This window comes from Opisthocomus hoazin, chromosome 5 (assembly GCF_030867145.1).
Source record: "Opisthocomus hoazin isolate bOpiHoa1 chromosome 5, bOpiHoa1.hap1, whole genome shotgun sequence".
Taxonomy (NCBI): Eukaryota; Metazoa; Chordata; class Aves; order Opisthocomiformes; family Opisthocomidae; genus Opisthocomus; species Opisthocomus hoazin.
In genome coordinates, this window is record NC_134418.1 from 54,136,282 (window position 1) to 54,162,357 (window position 26,076).

General features: G+C 40.4%; 2 protein-coding genes across 5 annotated transcripts in view; one reads left to right on the forward strand and one right to left on the reverse strand.

Annotated features, from left to right (window-relative positions):
• Positions 1-15,582, reverse strand: part of CENPC (centromere protein C) — a 29,273-nt gene extending 13,691 nt beyond the window's left edge. For 2 of the 4 annotated variants that reach the window (XM_075421284.1, XM_075421283.1), the window contains exons 1-14: positions 15,469-15,582; positions 13,675-13,721; positions 12,407-12,468; positions 11,979-12,076; positions 10,781-10,871; positions 10,458-10,677; positions 9,336-9,539; positions 8,340-8,719; positions 6,906-7,755; positions 6,254-6,292; positions 5,390-5,466; positions 4,407-4,475; positions 3,056-3,160; positions 2,134-2,232 (exon numbers count right to left, since the gene is read on the reverse strand). In XM_075421284.1, the coding sequence (XP_075277399.1) occupies positions 2,134-2,232; positions 3,056-3,160; positions 4,407-4,475; positions 5,390-5,466; positions 6,254-6,292; positions 6,906-7,755; positions 8,340-8,719; positions 9,336-9,539; positions 10,458-10,677; positions 10,781-10,871; positions 11,979-12,076; positions 12,407-12,468; positions 13,675-13,721; positions 15,469-15,483 (2,356 nt within the window). In that variant the 5' untranslated portion in view covers positions 15,484-15,582. The remainder of the gene's footprint in view (positions 1-2,133; positions 2,233-3,055; positions 3,161-4,406; positions 4,476-5,389; positions 5,467-6,253; positions 6,293-6,905; positions 7,756-8,339; positions 8,720-9,335; positions 9,540-10,457; positions 10,678-10,780; positions 10,872-11,978; positions 12,077-12,406; positions 12,469-13,674; positions 13,722-15,468) is intronic. The other 2 variants (XM_075421286.1, XM_075421285.1) reach the window with 2 other exon arrangements.
• Positions 15,583-17,406: 1,824 nt separating this feature from the next.
• STAP1 (signal transducing adaptor family member 1) lies at positions 17,407-25,066 on the forward strand. Its single transcript, XM_075422099.1, has 8 exons — positions 17,407-17,544; positions 20,022-20,093; positions 20,778-20,891; positions 21,586-21,642; positions 22,519-22,679; positions 23,307-23,435; positions 24,062-24,131; positions 24,956-25,066. The coding sequence occupies exons 1-8, from the start codon at positions 17,407-17,409 to the stop codon at positions 25,064-25,066; spliced, it is 852 nt and encodes a 283-aa protein (XP_075278214.1).
• Positions 25,067-26,076: the final 1,010 nt, after the last annotated feature.

Below are 26,076 nucleotides of genomic sequence, written 5' to 3' on the forward strand. Positions count from 1 at the left end.
TCACTGTAAGTTGTAAATCAGAGAACTACTACTATCATAAAAAGGATTTTTCCAGAGAAGGAAATAGCCTAAGAGTTGATGACAACCTTACATTTTTCAAAAAGAGACGAGACACTGGAGAATGTTCATGACAAAATAAATATCCCAAAGCTCTCCTGCAGAACTCTCTTAAGCAGTCAATTTTAGCTCTATAGTGCACAAGAAATTTCTTTAAATGCAGTCAGAACAAGGGTGTTAAAGGCAAGCTATAGCACTTTATAGGCACTCATGGCTGCTTAAATACTCTTAGGCCAAGACAGTCCAGTGGCAGGAAGAAAGTTACTATGTTTGAAATAGTTTTGTTCCAACATAACCATCTCTCTATAAACAGAAGCAGCAACGGGTGCAACGCTATAGCTATAATCACAGAGTTTTTATCGTATCAACACAATTTTGGAATTTGTTCTAGAAATTCAACTCAGCTGATGGTCCTTATACGTTACTTAAGATTCAACGACACTAGCGAACGATTGTATCTCAGGATGAATGCCTGTTAAAAAGGAAATCTATCACTTCTGGAAGACAGCTCAAATGCGCCTAAAGCAACCAATAATTCTTATAAGATACAGTATGAACAGTCACCAGCTCAGGTTTGCACGGACTGCAAATGATTTATATTAAAACATAAACTGTACTTAGACCAAAGGTTGATCTAGACCAGGATGCTGTCTCACATTAACAGCCAAACGCAGGTGCCCCTTCCATCCCCAAAAATGCTGTAACAGAGTAAAGGCATTTCCATATCTAACACAGAGCTCACATGCTTTATTTAGAGCTATTAAGTCTTCTGTGAATTTATCTAGTTCTTGCCTTGAATCGACATAAATATTTTTATCCATGGTATTCTGGGGCAGAGAGCACACAGTGAGAAGAGCCACCTTATGTTGCCTGAAAAACCCAGCTCTCACCATCTTCCTTACACACCTTCTAGTTCTTGTGTTTAAAAACAAACAAATAAAAAAACAACAGAACAAACCGCAATTTACTTATTTTCCCCTCCTCCATGCCACTCATGATTTTATAGGTCTTTTTCACACCTCCACAGTATTCTCTTCAGTGCTGAGGAGCCTTCCCCACATAGATGCTTCTTGTACAGAAGTCCTTCCATGTTCTTGACAAGCTTTCTCTGAACCTTCTCTAGTCCTACTACCTTCTTTTTGAGGTAAGGAATAAAATTAACGTGTACACTCTAGAAAATCAGAAATTTGTACCAACATTGAGTGTTCTCTTTCTTATTTCTCCAATTATTATTTCAGCCCTGATTTAATTTAGAACTGTGTCAGGACCATGTGGCATTTTCCATGTTTGTTGGCATTTGTTTTATTTGTTCTATAACTTCACACGGAAATGTTTCAGTCTCAAACAAAAGCTCTAGACAGTCCCCATAAAGAAAGGTTCTTTATCATCAAAACATCTTCCACAGAGACCACTGCAAAAATAATATTGCTTTTGGATTTTGACTCTATCCCTCTTTTCTGAGCACTACCTACATATTTATTACCTACTGGTCACAGAGGCTCTAGCACAGCCTCCTGTTCCTGTTTGTTTAAACATGGATTCATTGCCCACTTTTAAACATTTTATTACGCACTGTTCTTAAAGCTCTCTCTTCACCTGCCTTGTTCATTTGTCATATTTGACCTACAATAGCTTAAAACTCTATTGACACTGTATGCTGCCTTTTCAGAAGTGATAGTACGGGTATCAGTAAAATGACCAGAAGTTTTTATACCTTAACTGTGCATTATGAAACTAAACACGTTAGCATCATTAATGAATGAGCTGGACAGAAGTACAGCTTATTTTCTTCAACCCCTGCTTTAAAGGCATCACAACACTTCTGAATATGTCCTGTATCTCTTCCTTTCTAACACTGAGAAGTTAAGCTTTTTAAGACAAGATTACGCAGCATTGCAACAGATACAATAAGAACAGTTTTTTCCACATCAAATCACATTAATGCATTTCATTATAAAATTATTCTCACCCAGAGAGAGCTGAGTTTTTATAGGAGAAAAATCTTACAACCACGGAGTATTGGATTACGGAATTTTTTTTTTTAAGTACCAAAAGAAAAAAAGTCTGTGTTCATACTTGTTTCATCTCTTTTCTGCTTGTGACCACCCTTCCTCCGTATAATCTTCCTGTGAGGTTCTGTTTCTGGACACACTATTCCACTAATCACAAGCCCTCCTGAAAAAAAAGAAAGTTAAACAAAGTTCACTAACTCCTAATAATTTTACAAGAATGAAGACTTGCACAACCAACAAGCATTTCAGCTGAGAATATATATCCTAGATGATGAACTTTTGAGATAGTTTCAGAAAGCTACAACAAACCAAAAAGCTTTTCAACAAGTATTTCGGAGTACAATGCAACTTGAGACTTTCTGAAAATAATTTGATCATATTTGAGTCAAAGAACGTTTCAGAAAGCCGTGACATATGAGTCAATTTTTAAAACAAAATATCACTTTTAAGGACACCAAGAGATACTATTTTCAAGCAGACTAATTAATTAGGAAAGGACCAAATTAGGCTGAACTGTCAGAAAAAATCCCTGAGATCAAGATATATTCTATCACTTAAGGAATTTAACACTGAGATTGGATAAAAAAATTATAGTATCTGCTCTGGAGAACAACTCTCGTACAAAGAGAAACACTCCAATGAATGATCCAGTAGATTGTCTCTTTTTCTGGTATCATACAGAATCTTTGATGTAATAAACCTGCTAGTACAGAGAAAACATTTTGTTCTTCCCTAAACAGTTAAGGCAAGGGTACTTAACATGCTCTGCTGATACTATTTCTAGCTGACACAGGAATATCAGGAGAGAAAGACTACACAGAAAGACCACTAAATAGCTGGATACTATAAATAATCTACTTTTTTAAAAAATTACCAAATAGTAAGCGTCTCAAAGCTTTCATGGCTTTTTCATGACAAGATCAACACACAGATTTTTCTTTACTGCCCTATCAGGAGAAAGCAAATAGGTACTTTGGAATTAATACCTGAAGGCCTCATCGTATAGTTTACACGCTCGCCTCGCCAATATTCCAGAGGTCTTAGTCGTATCCTTTTTGTCCGACGAACATTAGGTGTGTTGGAAGGCATTACTAATTTAAAGGATGAAATCATTAAGTATGAAAGGAAAATTCAGAAATGGAAAACATTAAAGATCCTTTCCTGTTGTTCTGTACCAGGGGTCAGCACTTCCCAGCTGATATTTATATCAGATTGCTGTCATGACAGGAAAAGAGAATCAAGTATTGCTAAAAGCCTTCTTTTGCACGCAACAGTATTTCACTCTCCTTTTTTCTGAATAATCACCATGCTGACTTTACATTACATTTCATTCTATATATCTTAGTGAATTACTGAGATACGGACACAAGCAGAAGGATTAGGGACTCAACCACAAGGAGCAGTAAACATGCTACAGCTGTGAAGACAAAGCTCTTGACAACAACTAAGAACCGTGCCTAAATCTGAGGGATTTCATTAGCAATGGTGAACAGGCACTGCCTTGGTTATGGCAAAAGAATAGTAACAGAGACTGCATAAGCAGTCCCTCTTCCAGATTCTCAAGTCCCATCTCTGAGGTCCACAAGAGCAGCACTTTTGCCAACAGAAACTTCATACATTTCCAAGACTTCTCAGATATTTATCTTCAGATTTACTTATTACACAATCTCAACTTCCAATTTTTCTCAGCTGCTATAGATGAATACAGTAAGAATTTATATTTTAGTGTTTGTAAGAAAGAATAAAAGCCTCTTAAGAGCTGAGAGCAAATGAGTCAGGAATATCTAACTGCTAAAAATAAAGACGCTAAATAAAAAAAATTGCTGAAATAGTATTTGAAGGTAGACAACTATAGCATTGTGCATAATATAATAATGAAGGGAATAAAAACCAATAAAAAGAGATTAGTATGAGACTACAGTTGACTGCATGTCCATTGTTCCATGCTATCCAGACTCAGACCACCACAGAACGAAGGTTATTTGCGCCCTCAGTTACACTCTGTGAAACTAATTCAAATTCTTACTGTTCTCACTGAATTGTAAGCACTGTCTTGACTCAATATTAAATGAAAAATGGAAATGTGACAGTTAAGATAATTGTTGAATATAGTAATAAAAAAAGAAACACTAGAACTAGTTTTTAAAAGTAACTTAAAAATCAGAGCAGGGTTATAGTACCCTGAAGAACCAACAAGCCTTATCCGTAAATACTTATTAACATACGAACCCATTTTTAGGTGCTTTCCTGTGTCTCCTTCAGCAAAGTCTACATCAAGTTGGAAACGCATCTGTATTTATGCACTTAAATTGAGATATTTTAATATAAAAATCTTACCTATTTTATGCCTTGCTATGTTGTCAGACAACAGATTTCTTACTTGACAATTCAAGTCTTCAGAATTATCTGAAAATACATTCAAAAAAACACCACTCCAGGCATTTACTATTCCTGACTTTTATTCAATATACCCACTAGAAGCAACCAAAGGTAATACAAGCAGAAATTCCAATGTTAGTGTTCCCACTAACATTTTTTTCTTTAAACATGTATGAAACCCAATGCAGATAAACAGTATATGTAGTTTTTAAACAGTGTAAGCTTGAAAATTACACAAAAGCTATATATTCAAGTAAATATTCTTCACACCCATCCCTCTGATAAAACAAACATTGGCAAATTATAACAACACATACAATTTTATTGATGAAAGTGCAGAGTCATTCATCTTTATACCATCCAAGCCTAACTTTTGAACAAACTTCTCAGACAATACACAAGACTAGGTCTCTGAAGAAAGCATTGCATGAACCAAGAACATTCACAACTGGCTCTAAAACACTAACGAAAAGACCTTCTGTCCCCAGGGCTCATATTCATTATGACAATATGCGTAACTCATGTAGGGAAACTTCAAAGAAAACCAGGATATTTTTAGGCAAACAGGCCACGATTCCACAAGGCTGTACAATCTGGCCTAGGGTGACCTGAAGTGATCGTATATAGTACCATCATATGGCAACACACCAAACTGGTACAAACTGAGTTCAAAAAATTTGTTCAAACTATTTGGGAAGAATAACTTTACCCTGGTAGGCTTGATGCCAAACCATGTAGCACTTGTCCTTCCAAAGCTAACTCAACATAAAGCTGGCATACTGTACCATATATGTACTTGGGCAGAAATGTGACCACAGCCAATGCAATCTGCATTTCTTATTCTGGACAAGCAAAATATAACAGAAATTACTGTAGCAGCAATTACAGCTTCTAAGAAGCTTACACATAAAATGCAAGAAAATACCAATTTTAAACATTACCTGAAGATGTATCATCCTGTTCACAAGACTTACTTCGGGAAGCAAATTTATCACACTGTTCTAGAACAGGCCCACTTCTAAGGAAATTAAAAAAAACCACACCTGCTTGAATATGTTAAATGTCAAAGGAACATTACAGCACTACCAAGAATATCAAATTTAAGTTTTTTTCAGATTATGTGGGGTGGGGTTTTTTTTCCCTTCTAAACATTCATCTGTATTGATAAGACACTGAAGCAAATGACTGCCAGTTCAGAATCACAGGTCTGAAATTCATCAATTGCTCCACTGCTTGGTCATCGGGCAGACACACTAGCATTCACACCTTCTCTCTAAACAGGTTTCCTAAATGTCTTGTAACTTCTTTTTCTTTTTTCTCCCTCCCAGAAGAAACAGACCTTCTCCTCTCCTCTATAGCATTACCTTTCAAACAATTTTCCACAGACAATGCTTATAGAAGTGTTTTAAATAATTGTTTTGCATACCGTAAGGAAAGCACAGTAAAGCAGTTTGTAATTGTAACTTGTAACATGTATTCTGTCATAAAATCTCCCTCATAAAAATGACAATAATTAACATGTATATAACTCAAAAATCGCACACTAATGCGGAAGCAAGCCTCAAGGAAAAATAAATCCCATTTTTACTATGACCCCTTATTCGTGATAGGAAGAAGAGTTTTATTAGTTTAACAACTGTATTAGCACAGTATTTAAACACCTCAGGCATAAATCATGAACCATTTTCTGCTAGGTTCTTTGCTAGTAGAACACAGAACACAGTGGCAGTACCAAACAGGTATTTCATATGAGTGGGGCAGAAGTGGGATTAAATGCAAGTTTTACAGACAACTCAGGAAATTACCTTTCGTGACCCATAACCTTCTCAACTGCAAAAGCATCTCTAGAAGATAAAAAAAATGTTATTATTACTTTTACCGTTAAGTCAATTTTACTTACTGCAAGGAATCTGTAGGTCAATAATTTTATGTACTGAACAGAACCATAAAAAAGACATTTAAAAAAAAATTTTAAAAAGCAGTTATTAAAAACTCTGGTTAAAGAAATGTCCTCTTTTGATTACCAATCCTTAGTAAAGTTCCTTCCACAAAAATAAATATAACCCAAGGATTAAACACTGCATTTTTCTCATTTTATAAACAAAGTAACAAACCTGACAGTGAAGTTACTCTACGGGTGTTGGGGTTGTGTGTGCATGTGTCTTTTGCCTTTTGTCTTTTTCTTTGTTTTTAAACTGGACCTGCTACTCAAGTCTCAAAAGAACACTTCAAAAATTCCAGCACAAGTTTCCTTATGTAGAAGCAGACACTAGACTTGGCACCCACCTTTGAGAACAGGATGTTGATTACACCACTTGGTTTCTTTATTAGGTATTCAAACAGTCTGAAACTGTCACATAGTTCAATTGGGCCATTTACTGCTTAAAAGTTAACAAGATGTGTCCAATTATGTACCAAGTTATACCACACTTGTAAAGAATTACATAAAAAGCTTACTGTAGTCCATGTTGCGTTTTACGTTTTCTTTTTTTACTTTTTATTTTCACATCTGATAACTTCTGGTTTTTTCTTGGCATGTCCTGTACAGAAGAGCTGTCACAATTCAGTCGAGATTCAGTGTCCTCAGGGTTTGAGCAAACACCTTTACTGGTTCTGTGAGGAATCTTTTCAGGTATCTTCCCTGAAGACTTAGCTGACAACCGTTTGTTTTCAGAATTCTTCACGCTGTCCACGAGATGGTGTATTGCTTTTACAGGAGTTTTGTTATTTGCACCACCAAGTGACTCCAGTGTGTGCAATACATTTTTAGGATTTTCAGACTTAGCCAACGTCTGAATCACAGAAGTCTGTAATTTCTGATGCAGGGGTGAGGTAAAGACTTCATTTAGTTTTACAGGCTCTCTTTCAAGTTCTTCTTCACCAGGTTCACTGTCAGAACTCTCCTCTCTTTGTAACTGAGGCTTTTTACTGCTAATTTTCTTGACAGATTTTTTCAGCTTGTTCCTTGTACTTTCTGCCAGTCTCTTAGCTACTGCCTCCTTTGGAAGTTTCTGTTTAGCAGTTTTTTTCTTGTGAACTAAATGCTGAGCAGCTTTTGAAGCCAACTGCAGATACTTGGAAGACTTGAGATTCTTTTTCGGAGACACAGTCCACTCTTGCTGATGCCCAGCTGAGGGCATAAGTGAATCCTCACTTGACATCACCCTTGTTTTACACTGCTCTGCATCAGATGCTTTTGTTTCCAATTCAGACAGTGACAACATCAGTTCTTCAGCTTCTAGTTTCCAGGATGTGTCCCTTCTCTGGTTTGGAGAACGTTGCCTAAGTGCATCCTTTTCAGTCTTTCCTATCAATACACAAAACACTTCTACGTTAGTATCTTTTCCCATTAAATCTGAGGATATATGTTGACATCTGAACATAGAAAAATAAACCAAAGAATGAAAAAAAGAAAACCAAGTATCACAAAACCAGATTTTCCCCTGATGGGTAAAAAAAGGTTTTCTCTGAACTACAGCATATGAAAAAGTCAAAACAGACTTTTTGGTGTACTTCCAGTATTTCCTAGCAGAAAAAAAGGACAGAAATATTACATTTGATCTGCTTTCCAGTTTTCCAGATAGAGACAGGAGCAAAAGCTTGCAAGTATCAACCTTTGTCTCCTCATAAGAAAAGGCAACAATGCTAACTTAATTTTTGATGTCCTAAGAGGAAGGGCAGGGTAGGGGGGAGGGCACGTAGGGAGAAGAGCAAAGACCCTCTGCCTCACTGCCTTACATACATGCAAACCTAACTGTGCAAATGAAACATCAATTAGGAATCCATTAATGTCTCTTATCTACTTTATCCTTATCTCTGAATAAACAACCACAAAAATATCCAGTAATATGACCTGGAAGGAGAAGTCTGAAGACCTATTAAATAACTTACCCTTACAAGTACTGGTTTGCCTTTGAGATTTAAGGACTTTTCCTTCACTGTTAGAGACTGGATCTGATTCTGATGCTCCTTCGAAGTCATGTACCCTGACATTCAAATCATCCATTTTCTGTTCAGTAAACGCTTCAACCTGTACTTTTCTGTTCTTGTCTTTCTTATTCTCTGTCTTCTCATTTTCAGACAGCTGAGTTTTAGAAACAGGAGTTGCAGAGCCATCTTTTTTTGATTTTTTGTTCTTATGGGGTATTGAAAACCAAGAATTAAAAGATACACCATCCGAATCATCAATTAAAAATTCACATTCATTTTCTATTTCTACATCTTGATCTTCCACAGGAGGAGGTGATGGTGGTGATATTGAGGCTGAATACCTAAAAAAAGGAGGGACAAATTATTCACGTCATTTCAGGATAAAAAAAAATTTACTTTCAGTCTTACAAATCTAGTGGTGACTCTAGAACACCTAAACACTCTACAGGACATTCCTTGGAAGAATTATTATAAAGTCCATCATTCACTGCCCTTTAGCTTCTAAAAAGGGCACTAGGCCTGCTTTTCCTTGCTTTGACCTCATATTCACACCTCATTATTTCCCAGATGCTGGAAAGTCAATTTCCTATCTAACCAGTCAGATTCACATAGGCTCTGAAAAAGACTGCTTGATCACTGCTGACTTCAGAAACACGTGAGGTTTTCCTGAATCCTCCAAGCTACCTATCAAAGCATCTCAGGCTCAATCTGAAACACGACTCAACAGCTACATACGATTTTATGGCAGACAAAAGCAACAGCACTGTTAAATCCCAACAGAACAAAACTTCGAAACAACTATTCAAACCCTTTCTCTAGTAGCATTTTTCAGTAATGCTGGACTATCCCAAAACATTCTCCCAGACTATGTTTATACGTAAAAGGATGTTGTTCCAATACCCAGGACTGGGTTATTTTACTAGCAAATCATGTTCTACATTAAGCCTCAAAACAAACCTTTTTCCAAGCGTGCCTGTTGCTACAGCTGCTAAGACAACTGAAGAGAAAGACTTCTCTTTCTGTGCAGAAGATGTAGCAATACATTCTGTTCCTTGCACGAGAACAACCTTCTCATCTCTCCCAGTCTGAGGTCCTTCCAAATTTTCAACTTCCACGTGGCTCTTCACTGCAGGAGGACTATTTTGGTCATCAAAATGTAATCTATGTATGAGAAACAGCATTCAAATACAATGCTATAAATCCTGAGTGCACATTAAAGTATTGTGTGGATGGACAGATGCTCTCATTTCCTCCTGATGACAGTGTCTTACTTCTTATGAATGAGATTCCATTTGTTAATTTGCTGAAACACAGGTTCCCAGCATAGCAACAAATGTCCAAATCAATGAGGCAACATGGGGGCAGCTTGTGACTCGTGATCAAAGTGCTGCTCAGCAAGACAAATTCCTCATTTCAGGAGAATGTGCTTCAGAAATTGTCAGGTTTCCCACTCCCTAGGCACACCCTCTTCCCAGTCTCGCTCCATCAATGGGAGTCAAGGGGATGAGCAGCAGGCCCTCTCTATAATCTGCCCTGGAGATTCAGTCCTCCAGGAATGCAGAACTGTGGCTGGAACCACTGGCCACTACTGCAGCTGGGCTTCAAATTTTCCAAAGAGGAGATAATGATCACAACTGAAGTTGTTCTGTTTTGTATAAAACATTTGTATATTCAGAGGGAGAGGGACAATGACTGCTTGCCTCTGCTAAAACAAATTTCTTGTTAACTTTCAAGGTCAACACTGTCAACAAGATTCACTGAAAATGTCTAGACTCTCTGAGAAGCTGACGATTTGGGGCACTTCCCTGGGAAAAAGGAGTTCAGATTTATTCTGACAGGCTTCCTGCACCTGGGTACTGCACTTTTGGCAATCAACCCTTGCCACCAGAATATTTAATAAAAGAACAATTCTGCCCTTTCTAAACCCAGATACGGAAATTTTCTAAGCTTGGAATTATTTTTTATGAGTTCACAATCCAAACTCATAAATGACTGAAACCACCGTGTTTATTTACTGTAGGGGGTGAGGGGGTGGGGTATGGGGGGCATAACACCACCACCATGTTCAGCTCTACTTACGTATGTACAGGAGAACTGTTTGCTTCCTCCATAAGAAGAGGTGATCCAACAAACCCATTATCATCCTCAGGGTCCGAAGACACGGCAGGACTTCTGCATAGTGCTTCAACATATTTTAATACATTATTTGTTTGTCTTTTAGACACAGGAGACACTGTTTTTTCAGAATCAGCTACATAATCATGTATTGCAGGCTTCAGGGGTGATTCTTGTGACCATCCTGACATATATAGAGAACCGGTTTAATTGTTCTACTCAAAACCTTACAAAATCCCAAGAAATAGTTACCCAAAAAAACTTAATTCAGTAACAGTGCTACCAACCTCTGCTGCTGACTGTTTTCAGTTGTGACACAGGTGAAAACTCTGCAGAACTACAGGCTCCTTTCACAGAGTTAGTTAACGCTGCTTCTGGCTGTCATAGTTGATAACGAATAGTGAGACAAAGTAAAATACTTGATAAAGCAACAGTATGTTGACAGGAATACACATTTCTACAGAATACGATATAATTTCCTTCCCTTCACTCTTACTCATTTGAAGCACATTTCTATTTTAACAAAACACTTCAATTTTCTAGCACATAAGACTTTTCTAAAGACTTTCTAAAACTAAAACAACAACAACAAACAACAGGTAAAACAGTATGTAGAGTAAAAATCAATTTGCAGCTTTGAACAGACACCCTGTTAGTCCACAGGAAAGCTATTTACTCTTTTAGTTAGAATGAATGAATTTAATTTAATTCATCTTTATTAAGCCAGGTTGAGGTTTTGCAAGAATTGCTTCGAGATTAGACGGCATTATAACATCAGACTAAAGTAAACAAACACCATTATAAAGAATGCCTGTTCTCAACACTGCCATTAATAGACTATGCTAGACTATCCTGTTTTTACAAAAACTACTAGAATCAAAATATTAAACCTAAATGTACAAACTAAATTATTCGCATCATTCTCTCAGACAGCACATTAACAAGTCCTTCAACTTGTTTCCATTCTTCAACAAAGTTACAGATACACACAATTACTGTACAGATAACCGTTTATCAGGAGTTGACAAGCTGCTTTTATACAAGAATCATTCAATTTTACTATCCATCTGATCGCTAAGAACTGTGTCCACATATCTGGCAAACTGACTGAAACCAACCCCAACGGAGTGCAAGACAGCTACAGCCACCATCAGTTATAAGTCAAGTGTGCCTCAATCTGAGACCATGAGAAATTTATCTACCCTGGTCAAAAGCTGAAAAAGCTTTCATTAGCAAAAACCCAAGAAAATAAGCTATTAAATAAATCTAGTTACAGAATATTTACTATTAGAGCACAACCAACTAAGAAAAAAACATTACCAACAACTATTACAGAAAGTTAAATTATAGCCTATATACTAATACAAGCGACATATGGAGCTTATTCATTGAACACTCATACAGAACTAAATCCTTCAGAATTAAACTTGTACCCCGTGAAACTGTACCCAATGCTACACTGTGACACTGCCGTAACTAACTTACCCTTTGACTCTGTATCGAAGTCCTCTTCTCGTTTCCGACAACAGGAGTTGAGCAACAGGTTGCACTCGGAGAGTTTATTGTAAGATCACTGCCACAATCTATAAAGAAAAAACTATTAAATAGGGGATGCTTGGAATCGTCCGGGTTTCATTTATTTTAACAAGCTGCTAAGGCTAGTTAAGGTCACATAAATTCAAACAAGAAAGAAAACAGATATTTGGGAAGGAGATTACCTTTGTAAGACAGCTAAGACACAGTTCGAAGTGGCTAGGAATGGGGTGCTTTTAAAGCCTGTCAGAAAGACTTTATTTTTATCCATTTTATCTCTATTTTTTATTTCTATTTATTTACCACTAAATACAATACAAGAAAGAAATTATTTTTTTCTTTAACCAACAAATTAAGCAAAACACCAGATAAAAGCTTACTTTCGAAACAATCCCGTATGAGTTTCAGGACATTTTGACCTGGTTGTATATCAATCTTATTTCTAGAAAGAAGAGGGGGGGAAAAAAAAAATTCAATCAAAAATACTAAATGCTTCTATCCCAGCAATATAAAAGTAGTAAAGTTCTTGCTACTTAGTATCTTAGATTATTATTTCCACTAGTCCCAACTTTAATATATTTTACCTACCATTTCTATGCACAGATACCTGCAAAGAAACTTGTCTAAATGCGGATTCCAGGACAAAAAGCCCCACTGTCACAGAGTATGACAAGAATGAAGAAATCTCTCTTAATAAAAGAAAACATAAAAGTACTGCGATAGCCTTCAGGTAAAAGAGCTTTGGGATGGATACAGATTCTCGTGTGAAATACATAAATTCTTTAAAAATCAGTCCTCGAGTAATATGTCGCCTGCACAGTGATCCAGTCTCAGCAGACCCAGAAGTGAGATGTCTAGGCCGCACATCTCTTGCTTCATACAAGGAGTCTTCCTCTGCTTCTCTTTCTACCGTTTATCCACAGTTATTCTGTGCTTCTACAAAAGCTTCAACAGTAAGAATTGGCTTGAGGTATCAAATCCATAAGGAAGCGAACAGCTCGGCTACTTGGATTACTACTGCAAACCTCCCCAGGACAAATGAAATGGGCAGAAGTGATCCACCAGCCAGACCATGTTAATCAAAACCAAAATAACACAAGAAAAGCCATGGAGTATTTCTCCCATAATGATTATTATATGCCTTCAAAAACAGGTAATTTGGTAGATATGGTAAGTTCATGAAATGCATGGCTAAAAATGGATTCTAGTAACAAAAAGCTCATGGACTTCTGACATGCCTTTAAAGAAAACTACAGCACTGCAGCTACTCAAACTCATCTCCAACATTTACCAGCAAAGGCCAAATAAGCCAGAACTCTGCGTGGGCTTCATTTCTCTGCCTCACAAAAGGCAAAACGTTTGCACAGACTACTGCTTCCACGCTCAGGCGGCCTAGTTAGGTGTAGCTTAGGTATAGCTACTCCACAGCCTGCTGCCTCCACAGAGGAATACAAAGGAAATCCTTGGCGCTTCATCCCCCAGCACAGTTTGCTCCTCCCACCACTAAGAAATACAAGAAGTTCGGGCAACATCATATGATCAGTTTAATAAGATACACCCAACAGTTTTGACATTAAGCTCTCAGACAAAAATCAATGTAAGTTTTCCAAACAATGTATCTAAGAATAAAATTTTACATGTAAATTACCCTCCTCCATGGCAGAATCTTGCTCTGTATCCTTTCTTAAAAAGATTCTGTGAAGAAATAAGAAATCAATTTTTATTAAGTGCGGTGACACTCCACGGCAAAATAAATGACCAATCTCCTGCTTCTTGTGTAAGCAAGTCTCGAGGATTCTCTGTAACTAGTTACTGAAGCGCTGTTTTTTCTTGTAATGCTGCAGTAGCTACCACTTCTGTAACAACTGCCAGAAACTCGGCTTTCCTCAAGAACCATCAAGGATCTGTTGCATTTAAAGTCAGAGCGACTTACAGGAGACGTACATGACAGCAATCACAGAGGACCTCAGGATTTGGTTAACATTTGTGTGATGACTACATAAATAATCTTTTAAGTAAGGAAGAGGAATGAACTACCACAAAGCAAGCTAGGACATAACCTCAGAACACACCTGCTACTCTGTGAGAACTGCTCACATGGAGATTCTTACCCTGTGTTTATCACAGGCAAGACCACCATCGACAAGCAGCAAGAGCACATCAGCTGTTCCATGGCAAAACTAAAGTCTTGATTAACTCCAAGCACTTTATCATACACTTGAACCCTGAGTATAATCAAAGTCATTCGAATAACAGACATGACTCCAGTCATCTATTACCACAACTAGAGTAGTAATAATTCGAACAACAGTATATTATCGGGGTTACTTTCTATGCCAACTAATGAAACAAAGCCTACTGAGCTGGGAACAGGCAAAGACTGTAGAGAATATAAACGGGAAGGAAGGGCAAGCCAAGAAAAATTAAAGAGCTAAGCAGAGTTCAGGTTTTCGCCAACGTGACAAGAAAATGTCTCAAAAAAAAAAAAATCCAAACATTCACCTGAAAAACAATTATGACCTCTTCTTTATTTGTGTAAACTGGAATAGAGCGTATGTGCAGTATGGACATTATCTAGTCCTAATACAAAAGAATTCCGCACATTTTTCCTAAGTTTGTCATACCGACATTACTTTGCACTTTATTGTGATTCCTCTTTGCATATCAGTCCTGACAATAAAAATAACCAAAACCACATAAGGATTTATTCCACTGCAACTTTTCAAGATCAGCTTAAACTGGCAGGAGGAAAATCTAGGTCACACGGGAAAACATCTGACCAAAAGCCACCACTTCAGAAACAGTGCAGAACCATATTCCACAGCAAATCAGTCACTCAGGCTTAAATTTCTTCCCCTTGCAGCGGAGGGCAGTATAATTAACTGGCAAGCAACCTTTCATATAAGAAAATGAAAAATTCCTGTAACAGATCTAAAAGAGCTTTTAGCAGTTTCTTTATTGTTATGTTCATACCTCTCTACACACAAAGAGCTTTTAAAACTTCAGTTCCCCGCGTACCTCTGACAGAGGACGGCAGGAGGAAGATAAGTACGTCTCTGTCATGTCCAGACAAGTGCCACTGGTTGTTTACAGGCTAACAAGCGAAAGGAAGAGCCCTCCAGAGACGAGCGACTGGCGCAGCTGCAGGCAGCCTAAGGGAAACCGGGCTCCCAACGGACAACCCCTCACAGCAGCAGCGCCTGTGCCAGCAGCCGGGGCCAGAAGGGAGGGCAGAGCACTAACACCGACCCCGCGTTTCTCACGGGAAGCAGGGGACCCTCCCGGCGCCGTCAGGGGGGGGAAGGACGGGCCCTCGGGCCCGCCCGCCCCTCAGTAGCGCAGCGAGGAGAGAGCCGCGCCCCGACTGTTACGGCACGGAGCGGCCGCTGCCCCCAACGCACACCCCCCACCTCCTCCCGCCGCTTCGCCCGCGCTCTCTCACCAAGGTCTCCGCCATCCCGGGCGGCCGCAACGCGGACGAACACAGCCCGGCCGCGGGACCCGGCCAGGCCCAGGCCCAGGTCCCGGCTCCCGCCCCCGCCTCTTTCAAACCTCGGGCGCCTTCCCGCTGCGCGCGCGTGCTGGCGCCAGGGAGTGCATCGGCCACGCCCCCTTCCCCTCGCCCCATTGGGCGGCGGCGGTTGCGCGCCAAGGAGGGCGGTTGCGTTGCGCGCGCCCCCCGGCAGGCCGTTGTCGCGCCTGCGCAGGAGGGAGCGGCTCCGCCGGCCCGTGTACGGCCTGAGGGGCGGCTGCGACCGGGCTTTTTCCCTCATGGGAAGCGCCCGTTCAGGCCGTCGGTTTTCTAAACGCTGCCACGCATCTACAGTCACCAGAGGTGGCAGCAGTTTTTTCTTTAAAGCATTAGTGAAGAACTCAACAATAAGCGAAAACAACTGCTTGAGAACGTACCACCACACTATCTGACAGTACCTGCAACAGACAGCCCCAAAATACAATTTTAGGTGCTGGTTTTTATCACGCGCTGCCAAGCAGTGAACTAAGCGCTGGCTCAGGAGCAGCAGCCGTGCCAAGCAAAGGTGCAGGTACCCCCATTTATTAGCTTTTCTGCAACATGGAACAGTATAGTCAAATTCTGCTATTTAAACACTATCAATAGACTACACGTACAAAACTCAGCAATTTTGCCAAAATCCATCCCCAGCCCTACTTAGAGATGACATGGAGAATTTACTTTTGCACGTAGCGCTGAATCCCTCTTCTGCTAGAGTTGGTTGGCAGCTGTCTGATCTATCACAGATCACAGAATGGTCGGGGTTGGAGGGGACCTCTGTGGGTCATCTAGTCCAACCCTCCTGCTGAAGCAGGGCCACCTACAGCAGGCTGCACAGGACCTTGTCCAGGCAGGTCTTGAATATCTCCAGAGAAGGAGAATCCGCAACCTCCCTGGGCACCTTGCTGACAAATTACGTACTCATCTTACATTGAGCCGAGAAACAGAAAAGGCCATGAAAACGTTCAACAAAAAACAAGCCTTTTTTTCTTTCTTTAAATCATGGTTGCTTTGCATTTAGTAGAAACCAGCAGTGAACCACCAAGTCTTGTTATCACTGTTCTTTCTGATCACTAAGAGGAAGGCCAGAAACGAAGTTAAACATCATGGTTCTGTGAAACTGATGGAAATTTCACCACCTCATTTCATCAGGACCAACATTTCATTCCCGAACTATCATCTCCCTTCACAGTTTCTTTACAGGCTTTGGTATATTGGCTGTTTCACAATGAAAGTCTTCTTCCTACATGCATGTCGCAAAGTTGATTTATGTTTGCCAGTTACAAACAACCATAGGTAGATTTATTTCCAGTATTACTTTTAGTGTCCTGTAATCCCTCTAGCCATCTGCTAAAGAAAGTTCAACTCTGATAGTCTTATAGTTAATCCACACTCCCAATGAAAAATGCAAGTATTATTTCAGAGACAGCTGAGAGCAGTCTCCCCGCCAGCAGCAGCCCGTGAAGAGTCCTGTGCTGTAAGCCATAAAAAGCAGGCTTTTCTGCCATGACCTCCAGGTGACACCCATCGCAGTAATGATGCACAAAATTTTGTGCCAGCATGCTCATCGTTTGAATGTCTCCCCTCCAGCAAACCCAAGGCACACACTCTAAAAGGAAAAGATCCTTTTAAGCCATTCAGCCTGGTTCCCCCCATGACCATACACCAAGCAAAGAGTCAGCGGTATGCGCTGACCTAAAAGTGAATACAGAGACTTCCTCTGCGAGGTGCTGCTTCTTCCACCCTCTCACCGGGGCGAGTTCTCTGGCTGACGCTGATACGAAGCAGACCAAGAACAGGAGTAGGGGGGGGGGGAAAAAAAGCACAGCAACAGAGGATATCCAGATACCCTGCTGAGATATCCAAAGGATGCTGAGAGGCACTGGGGAACAGCCCAAGGAAAATCCTCAGCCGGCCCCCCGGCGAATCTTCCAGGAGAGGCAGAGGATCACGGGTTTGCCTTTGTACTTCCAAGGTTACCTCTCTGTCCGGCGCTCAAGATGCCAGGTAAGGTGCACAGTTCCAGGAAGTGGATGCGTCAAAATATTTCTTCAAAAATGTGTTGCCAGGAGCTACAGGTCGGGGGGGAATGTTTCTCAGCACTGGCTGACACAAATGGTTGCACTGAAATAATGGTATTTAGTTATTTCTGTTCATGTTACTGGGGGGGGGGGGGTAAATAGTAAAATACATTATCTAAGGTAACCATCAGTATCTCCAGGATCCCATTATAATTTAGTATTACCTACTGAAATTTGGATTGAGTTTGGCTGATTTCATAGCTACCACCACGGTGAACAGCTAATGCAGTATTTTTAATACCAAGAGCACAGTTTGACATGTTTATATTGCTCTGACACATCCTCTATTTACTGGAGAAGCCATCCTGAAGTCTTCAGTGACACACCACCTGAAGTATATGTGAGATGCTTTACTTTTTTTTTTCTCCTGTTAGTAAGGGCTGATGATTTAACATACGTGGACTAACTGTGAAAATAAGAGTGCTTTTTTTGACCCAGGGTAACTATTTAAGATGTAAATCTGTAAATGCCTACATGCTTGTGTATGTTACAATAGCATGTATGGTCAGAGCATGTCCCTCATCGAGCCGATTGCCTTTTTTTCGTGCTTGATAATGACAATCCCTGTACTTAGGGTTACAAAGTCATCTTTACCCTACCTACGCTCACATCTGTGTAGATGCAGAAGCACAGACACAGCAGAGAAAATGAGACTCACACAGTGCTAAAGGTAGCTATAATGAAAAGACCAAAATAGCATCATGATTCACAAACACAGAACAACCAGGTACCACAGAAACCAGGAGCTCCAAGAAATGAAAAGTAGACTAATAATCTTACTATTAATTCTTCTGTAGTACTGGAAATTATTCAACGCATTGCTCTGTTGAATCTAGCAGGAGAACACCTGCAGGTTTAATAAAGCTCCCTGTTTCATTCCTTGATTTATAACCTTTTATGTAAAACCTTTTTTTCCCCTCTGAACAATCCCTCTTTCTGAAATTCAGTAACTACCATACTGGAATAACAAAAACTAACAGGGCAGAGCAATAATATGCAGCCAATCTGAAGAGACTTATGTGGGACTGATGAGATGTATTATTACTTTTGAGAGACCAGATGCTGAGAGAAAAACATACTCATGGCTGTGAAACAGTATGTGCTCCTGGGCACCTACTAATACTGCATTTCCATAGAGCAGAAAACCCAGTTCAGAAGATGCAGTTCAAAAATTTCCCATGACATCCAGACCCAGACCACAGCAAGCATTGCCAGCCTTCATTAACTTGCAGGGACAGATGGTTTAATGAGGACACTTACCTTAACACAACACTTCAGTGCTCAGAGGTTGGGGTCCAGAGGCTGAATGCTATAGAAATTTTACACTAGTAATTTGACAGAAACCACCAGAAAGACTAGTTAGGAGCTAGCAGGATAAAGAGCAAGGATCACTGGCAGGATACTGTAGGGAATGTTGCTCACCCTAATTTGTATGACCTATCAGACTTCACAAGTTATTTCTTTTCTCAATTTTTGTGACTCTGTTTTAAACCCTTGCCTCAAAAAAACCAACCCAACAAAAAACCCACCCAAACACCAAACAATAAACACAAATAAGTAAATAAACTGAAAACTAGAATAGAGTTTCCATTTTAAAGAAGTTGCCTTCCCAATTCAGTCTCCCCTAACAGCAATAGTTCTCAGGGTATCAGGGGCACATGAAAACAGAAGAACCGTTCCCATCGCTCTGGCATGACTGCATTAGGGAACGAAGAGTCTGCCAGTTGTATTTACCTTGGCATGTGTTGATTTACGAATACTACTACACGTAATTTAAAGACAAAGCATGTAAAATACCATTTCAAATGGAAGAAGTCCAGTTAATAGGTCACGCTACCGTCAAGCTCCATGATCTTCTCCCTACAGCAAGTAAACTAGCAGGGTCAAAATTCAATGCAAATAGGCACTGCAAGACAATGATGTTCAGAAGACTGGAGTCTTTACACATGTTCATCTCACACTATTTTCCACTTCAATACCTTTTAGGGAGAGCAGGATTTTAAAGTGGCATTTAAAATGTATTTTCCTTCCATTACATAACCCCCTTTAAATTGTTTTTATTTTCTTTCCATTACGTACCCCCTTTAAATTGTTTGACAAATTCTTGACAAATGTTTAAAACATTTAAATTAGTTAAAAGTAGTTTTCTAGTTCCATGCTAGATTAGGACACTAGCAAACAAAGCCTAGAGCCTATATATCTATTTGCCTATAAAAAATTATTTACTGAACATTTTTTGCATAAACTGCCTGCAAAATACATACTTGCTCTTTAATGATCTTTAAAACACTGAAAACTAACGTGCGACGACACAGTTTTTTCTTAGCAGTTCTTTCACTTTCAGCATTTTGTGGGAACTAAAAAGATCGCCCTCACAAACTGACACTTCCTCCTTTCCAGCAGGAATTTAGAATGTATTGGACAGAACTCAGAGGAACTATGCTCTTCTTTTATGATGATAAGAAAGCTCCAACAGTGAGTAATGTGCTATCTTTGTAACTACCCATCTGATTGAGTGCATCAGTTATTTTCATCGTCATCCATATGTGCTCCAGACACCTCTCAGCACCCTTTCCTCTCTTATCTGCATAGTCCAAAAAAATAGTACTGTACATTGTAACAGAAAGGCAGAGATCAGAAAAGCCAGACTGAAACAAACTGTAGCATATTAATTTGCCTCACCAAAACAAAAAAGGAGTACTTTTTTGGCACCTGAGCTACAAATGTATCCACATTGCTCCATAATTTTACCAAGTGATTTTTCCTCAGCTGTGCACAAGGGTAAAATTATCATGGTGTGTAACATGACTTTCCTTTATGCAGCTGAGGAAAAAGCGCTTCGTATCATTATGGTGTACTCTGGCTGAGGGTTTAGTTGGAGTCACAAAGCAAATACTCAGGGAGGTCTCGTTGATTTAATCTGTTTGTGATTATGAAGATTAGGATGGGAAAAATCCAGAAGGTATGTTGTTGGTGAGAAGAGCTTCTGTAAGCAGAAGCAAAGGACTGAGCTTTGGCACGTCTGTCAGTTAAACTTAACCCACGTTCTAGAAAAAAAAAGTTTCTATCTGTTTTCTTCTAAGTGAATTCCTTCAGCCATCAGCTAGATTTTTGGTGAAAATTACAACTTGTGGTATTTCTCTTTTCCCTCCTGCTTAGTACTCACAGAAATTAGATATATCAACTTTGACCTCAGCAACCAATGTTTATCCAGATGAAAATGGCTCCGCACAGTTCATCCTGATGCTGTCAAACGGGGAACTAGAACTGAAGGTAAAAAGAGAAAAGCTGTGATTTGTAAGCCACTCTGTACTTGACTCCATCTCCCACAGATATTCAGAGCTCCATTTTGGTGCAGGAGTAGAGCTGCCTTCTGACATCCAGGTGTACAGCCTGCAGCCAGGCAGCACCAAAAGGCTGTCAGAGAGGGAGGCAGGGAAAGGAAACTAACACCAGGGAAACTCCCCATCAAGGCATTCGAAGTTTTTCTCAGGAGTATCTGGGAATACGAAATGAGCAAAGAATTGAACAAGAAAATACGCAAGAGAAACCAGGAAGTCCCACACCGGCAGGCCCACATCACCTGTAAAACCAGGAAGGGGACCAAATATCTGACCACCCCACCAGTCGGAAGCCACACAGACTGGAGTGCTCAAGGACTAGGTTTTATACTTGAGACTCACCTGTCTCCTTAGCACAGTGTCTTCTTGGATCCACATAACCTCCTTTTACTCCAATATAGCATACGATTTTTTTACGTTCCCACCTCTGTCCTCTCCCTCTATTTGAACATGGAGTACTGGGAAGGTGCAGGGTTTCGAGGTGTGATGCAGCTTGGCAGGGAGCTCATTTCCAGGCATGGTACTTCTAAAAGGGTGAGAGTTATTTGAGGCTTCCACATGAAAAACCATACTTTTTGTTGTTGTTGCTGTAGTTGTTCTTACACCATGATTTTCTGTTCCCTCAGGCTAATGACTGTGAATGTGGGAAAGAATGGAAGGGTTTTATTCTCACCGTAACAAAGGTATGGAAGAGTTTTGTATCTCACTTCATGTCGATGTCAGTATGGGGGTTTTGTCTTGACACATGCCAGAAGCTGTCTTCCACAGGCACAAAGCCTCGCTTCTAAAGTGTTTGCACATACTGAACTGTTGAGGGGTTTTGTTGTTTTCTTTTTTTTCCCGAGGAGAGCAAAATTGAGGCTGATTTAACCCCAGCTCATCTGCAGTGCACACTCTGCCGTAGCATCCAGTCAGACATAGTTCCCAATCCACTCTCTGCACTTCTAGCACAAGTCCATCCCTTGCAGCTGTGAAAAAGGGAGCCTGCTCTGAGAGAGACAACTGTCTAGGTCTTTATCATGGGATAAAGACATAAGCACAGAAGTGGCCAAAATGCACACCTGAGAGACCACCTCAGCCCTGTGTTTTATTCTACTATTCTTGGCTAAATGCACTTTGAAAATAGCAAGACCCTCTTTGAAAGACCAGTGGAAAAATAAATGTTTGCTCACAAATGACTGCCTAGCTGAATCATTTAAAAAGCTGAGGATGGCTGAAATAGGTTAAATTACATTTACACAGCCTTTTGCAGTATAGAAACTGCAAAATATCTTCGTGGATTCTTACAACATTCCCACTTCTGCCAATGCACATTTCTTCTAAATCAGGACAGAGATATCCTTCTTTCACTATTCTAACAAAAACATGTGCAGCATTTTAGTTAAAGCAGAGGCATATCCAAACCTTCCAGATTATTACAGCTGCTTAAAGCAAGCAGGTAAGAAAGATTTCTGCACAGCAGCTGTGCTCAGAGATGAGCTGATGCGCACACAGAAATGACTGCTCACAATGTTTGTCCACTATTTCATTTTATTTTCAATTTCACTGTTCATTTTCAGCTGTCACTTCCACCAGCTGAGTCATTACTACCTGGGCAACTTACAAGAATGCATGAAGTGCTAGAGAAGGAAAAGAAAAGAAGGATTACACTTAACAACTGTTGCAGCACATCCCCAAACAGAAAAAACCCTCCCAGCACTGCACTGACCACCATGCCAGTGTAAGCTCTGACTGGACTGTGTGAACCCCAACCTGACTAAAGAGCCTTCCCTTCTTCTTTCAAAGTATTATTTCCATACAGACGTTCACAATTCAGCTGTTGTACTAGGGTTGTATAATACTCAGTGAAAAAAACCTACCTGAAGGCCTTTATAGAGATTTCCTAAGGGAAAGATTACTCCTGCAGCTTTCCTACAATGCCTTTTGTTTTGAAAAGGCTGACTGCAGCATATTGCTATGCTCAAAAAACTTCAGAAAGGCACACATTGGGCTGTTGTATCAGCCCTTCTGAAAAAATGCTGATTACCATTGAGAAATTCAAGCTAAGTCCAGGTTACTCTTCTCACATCTTACCAGGGGTCCAGACAGTGTCATACCTGTATGAAAGCTTCACTTTCTCTTAAGAACACCGAAGCACTGCTGTCCTGAATTATGCTCCTATAGTAGCATTAATCAGCAGAAGTCCTTCAAATGTCATGCCTCTTGGCAGCCATGGCTAGTTACCGTGGATAAGCCTAGCATTGTGAAGAGGTGTTAGCCCGGTAGACTGCGTCTCTTCACGCAGCTCAGAGTGAGCTTTGCCAGCGTAACTCGCATTCATGCCGTTCCTCTCCTCCCTTCTATGCAGGTGCTTCTATGCAGTATCTCGGCAAGAAGCGACAGAGATGTTACAAAAGAACCCTTCATGTGGGAATTTGATCCTGCGTCCCGGAAGCGACAGCAAGAACTACGCAATCACTGTCCGACACGAGCTGGAGTAGGTTGATTCCACAATACATTATCCCATTCTTAACTAGTTTGCACTGTATTCAAAGCTGAATTCTTAATACCCGGAGTTGACATGTGAAACATATGCCTTGCCTTGAGGCTATTCTGTGAAAAGCAAATGAGGCAGCAGGGGCAGGCCTGGGATCAGTTTCTTGGTTCTCTCCTCCTCCAAAGCCAGGCAGATTAAACAAGCAATAAAGGTCAGACAGCAGTAGCCTATTTCCTTGGGTAAATGGGCGTCCCTTGTTTGCCATGAAACCGTACTCAGTTTAAGAAATCTTCATGCAGAATGAAAATGGAACAAGCTGTACCCCTTTGTAAAATAAACAACAAAAAAATGAGAGACTTAGTCTAAAAAACACACCACATTTCAGCTGAATTGCCATGTTTTAGCTTTTGTAGAGCTTCAGAACAAGAGGCATCTGAGACACCAGGAATGACATTTGCAATTCTCAGTGTTTCTGAACTAAAATGGGGAAAAAGCAAACTCTGCCACACACCTTCAGTAAGCTCTGGGGAGCACACCCATTGCTCCTGCAAAGGTGTTCATAATGACAACGATACATCAAAAAGTATTTCATTTCCGGCAGTGTATCAACTTTCATTTTCTTTCAGTGCCCCACGCTTAAAGCACTACAAAGTGATGTCCAAAGGAACAAGTTATGTTATTGAATTGGAAAGACAGGTAAGTGAGCAATTCCCTTGCTGAAGATTCTTAAGCAGGTGTAAGAACTTGAACCTTGCAAAAAAATTAGAAAAGCTCTAGTAAATTCCTAACTGTAATTTGTGAGTCAAAGTAAAGTAGGCAGAAAGTTCACCTCTCTTGTTAGTCCAACTAACCTAATCTCAAAGAACAAGTTATCTTTTAAAAACTAGGAAAGTAAGGAAAACCACCCAACATGAGCATGAAACCACTCACAAAACACCCATGATTGCCCAATTTTTTTTTTCCAACTCAGGCTTCAGTATTAATTCTGAAAACTGAGCTCTCATTGCAGCTACAGGAAGTTCAAAATGCACTCCAAGTAACTCTGAGAAATAAAATTAACTTAGTTGAAGCGTGAGTAAGGCTGTATGAACCCTGTTATTTGGTTAAAAAATTTTCTTCCACTTAAGACATGTTTAATTCATAGCCCTAGAAACATCTTATTGGTTTGAAAAAAGCATCTGGTGTTATACCATCTCCTGAAAAACCATCAGCAGTCTTTGAAGAGCACAGCAGTACGGAGAGCGCTCTCTTTTTTGGTCTGTTTACTCATTTGATGGAAGGGAAGGAGTTACATGTTAAAGGGTCAAAACATTATCATAGGTTGCAGAGGGCTGTCCTAGACCTCACTGCATCCAAATGCTGGATGTAAATCCAGTATCAGTTGTTTGAGAAGCATTGCTAGGGATCCCAGCCTGCCGGCATGTTTTTGAAAACATTGTGTTCTCAACACAGGTAGCATGTTGTATCTGATGGCGGGGTTTTTTTGTTGGTTTGGTGTTTTGTTTGTTTTGGTGAAACAGGTGACGCTCCCAAGCCTTCAGGATGTTGTCAGTTACTTTGTGACTCAAACCCGAGGGAACCTGAAGCCCTTTGTCATACAGACGCACACTGCAGAGGACCCAGTGTGCTGAAAACAAGCTGGTTGCTGAAGGCACACACAGGAATGGTGCTGCTAAAAAAAACAGGCATGAGAAGCAGCGCAGGAACTCCATGCTATTGAAGATAAACAGAAGGCATTCCCCAGGCTACTCAATTTCTAGAGCAACTCTGTTGGCCCTAAACCAAGAATGTGACACAGCTTCTCCCAGAGAAACTTCTGAGATTTGGGGAGGGCTAATAACCCCAATTCCTGTAGAAGATTAAATGTGGAAAAAGAAAAGAGTGGGAAAGAGAGGACACATCACCCCTGCAAATTGCAATGGAAAAACATGGTATTGAAATGAGACAGACAGTGTTTGTGGGATCAGTTCTGTCACCAGCTCACAGTGCAATAAACTCCTCGTGTTACAGAGCCCGCTTCTTGTCTACTCACTTGTGACAGTATCAGTGCCATTTATGACATCCCACAGAGACAGCAGGAATGCCTCATCTCTGCTGGGCCTTTGAGCACTGCCAGAGAGGTGCAATACAGAGAAAAAAAGCAGAAAATACAAGTCTGGGTAGCTTAAACTGGGGCTTCCTGGTTCTCTGTAAAGTCATGCAACCCTTACAGGACCTGGAACACCCAAAGTAAGGTGGCTGGGGCGTTGCCCATGTTGTGCAACTGAAGGAGCTCATAAATTCAAGAAAACCGAGACATCTCCTGCCCAACTGAACATTCCCACCCCTTCTACATGCCAGCGGTAGTGTTCATCAGACTGTGCCATGAGCTACTTCAGGAAACTAAATAAGTCAGCATCCCTGTTGGTTAGGCTCTCTGAACTACCGTCTCCATGGGCTGAGACAAGCCCCAGCAAGCCCACAAGGAGGACAAAACTGCACAGCTGGTAATGAGGGAAGGCAGCAGGGCATGCGAGAGCCCTGTTGATCATACTCCACAGCTGTGGAACCCCACTGAGCCTTAGGCACAGCATCCATCTTCTGGGAAAGTGGGGATCCAGCCTTCCAAAGAAGCAACTTAGGTGATCAGCAGTAAGACGCA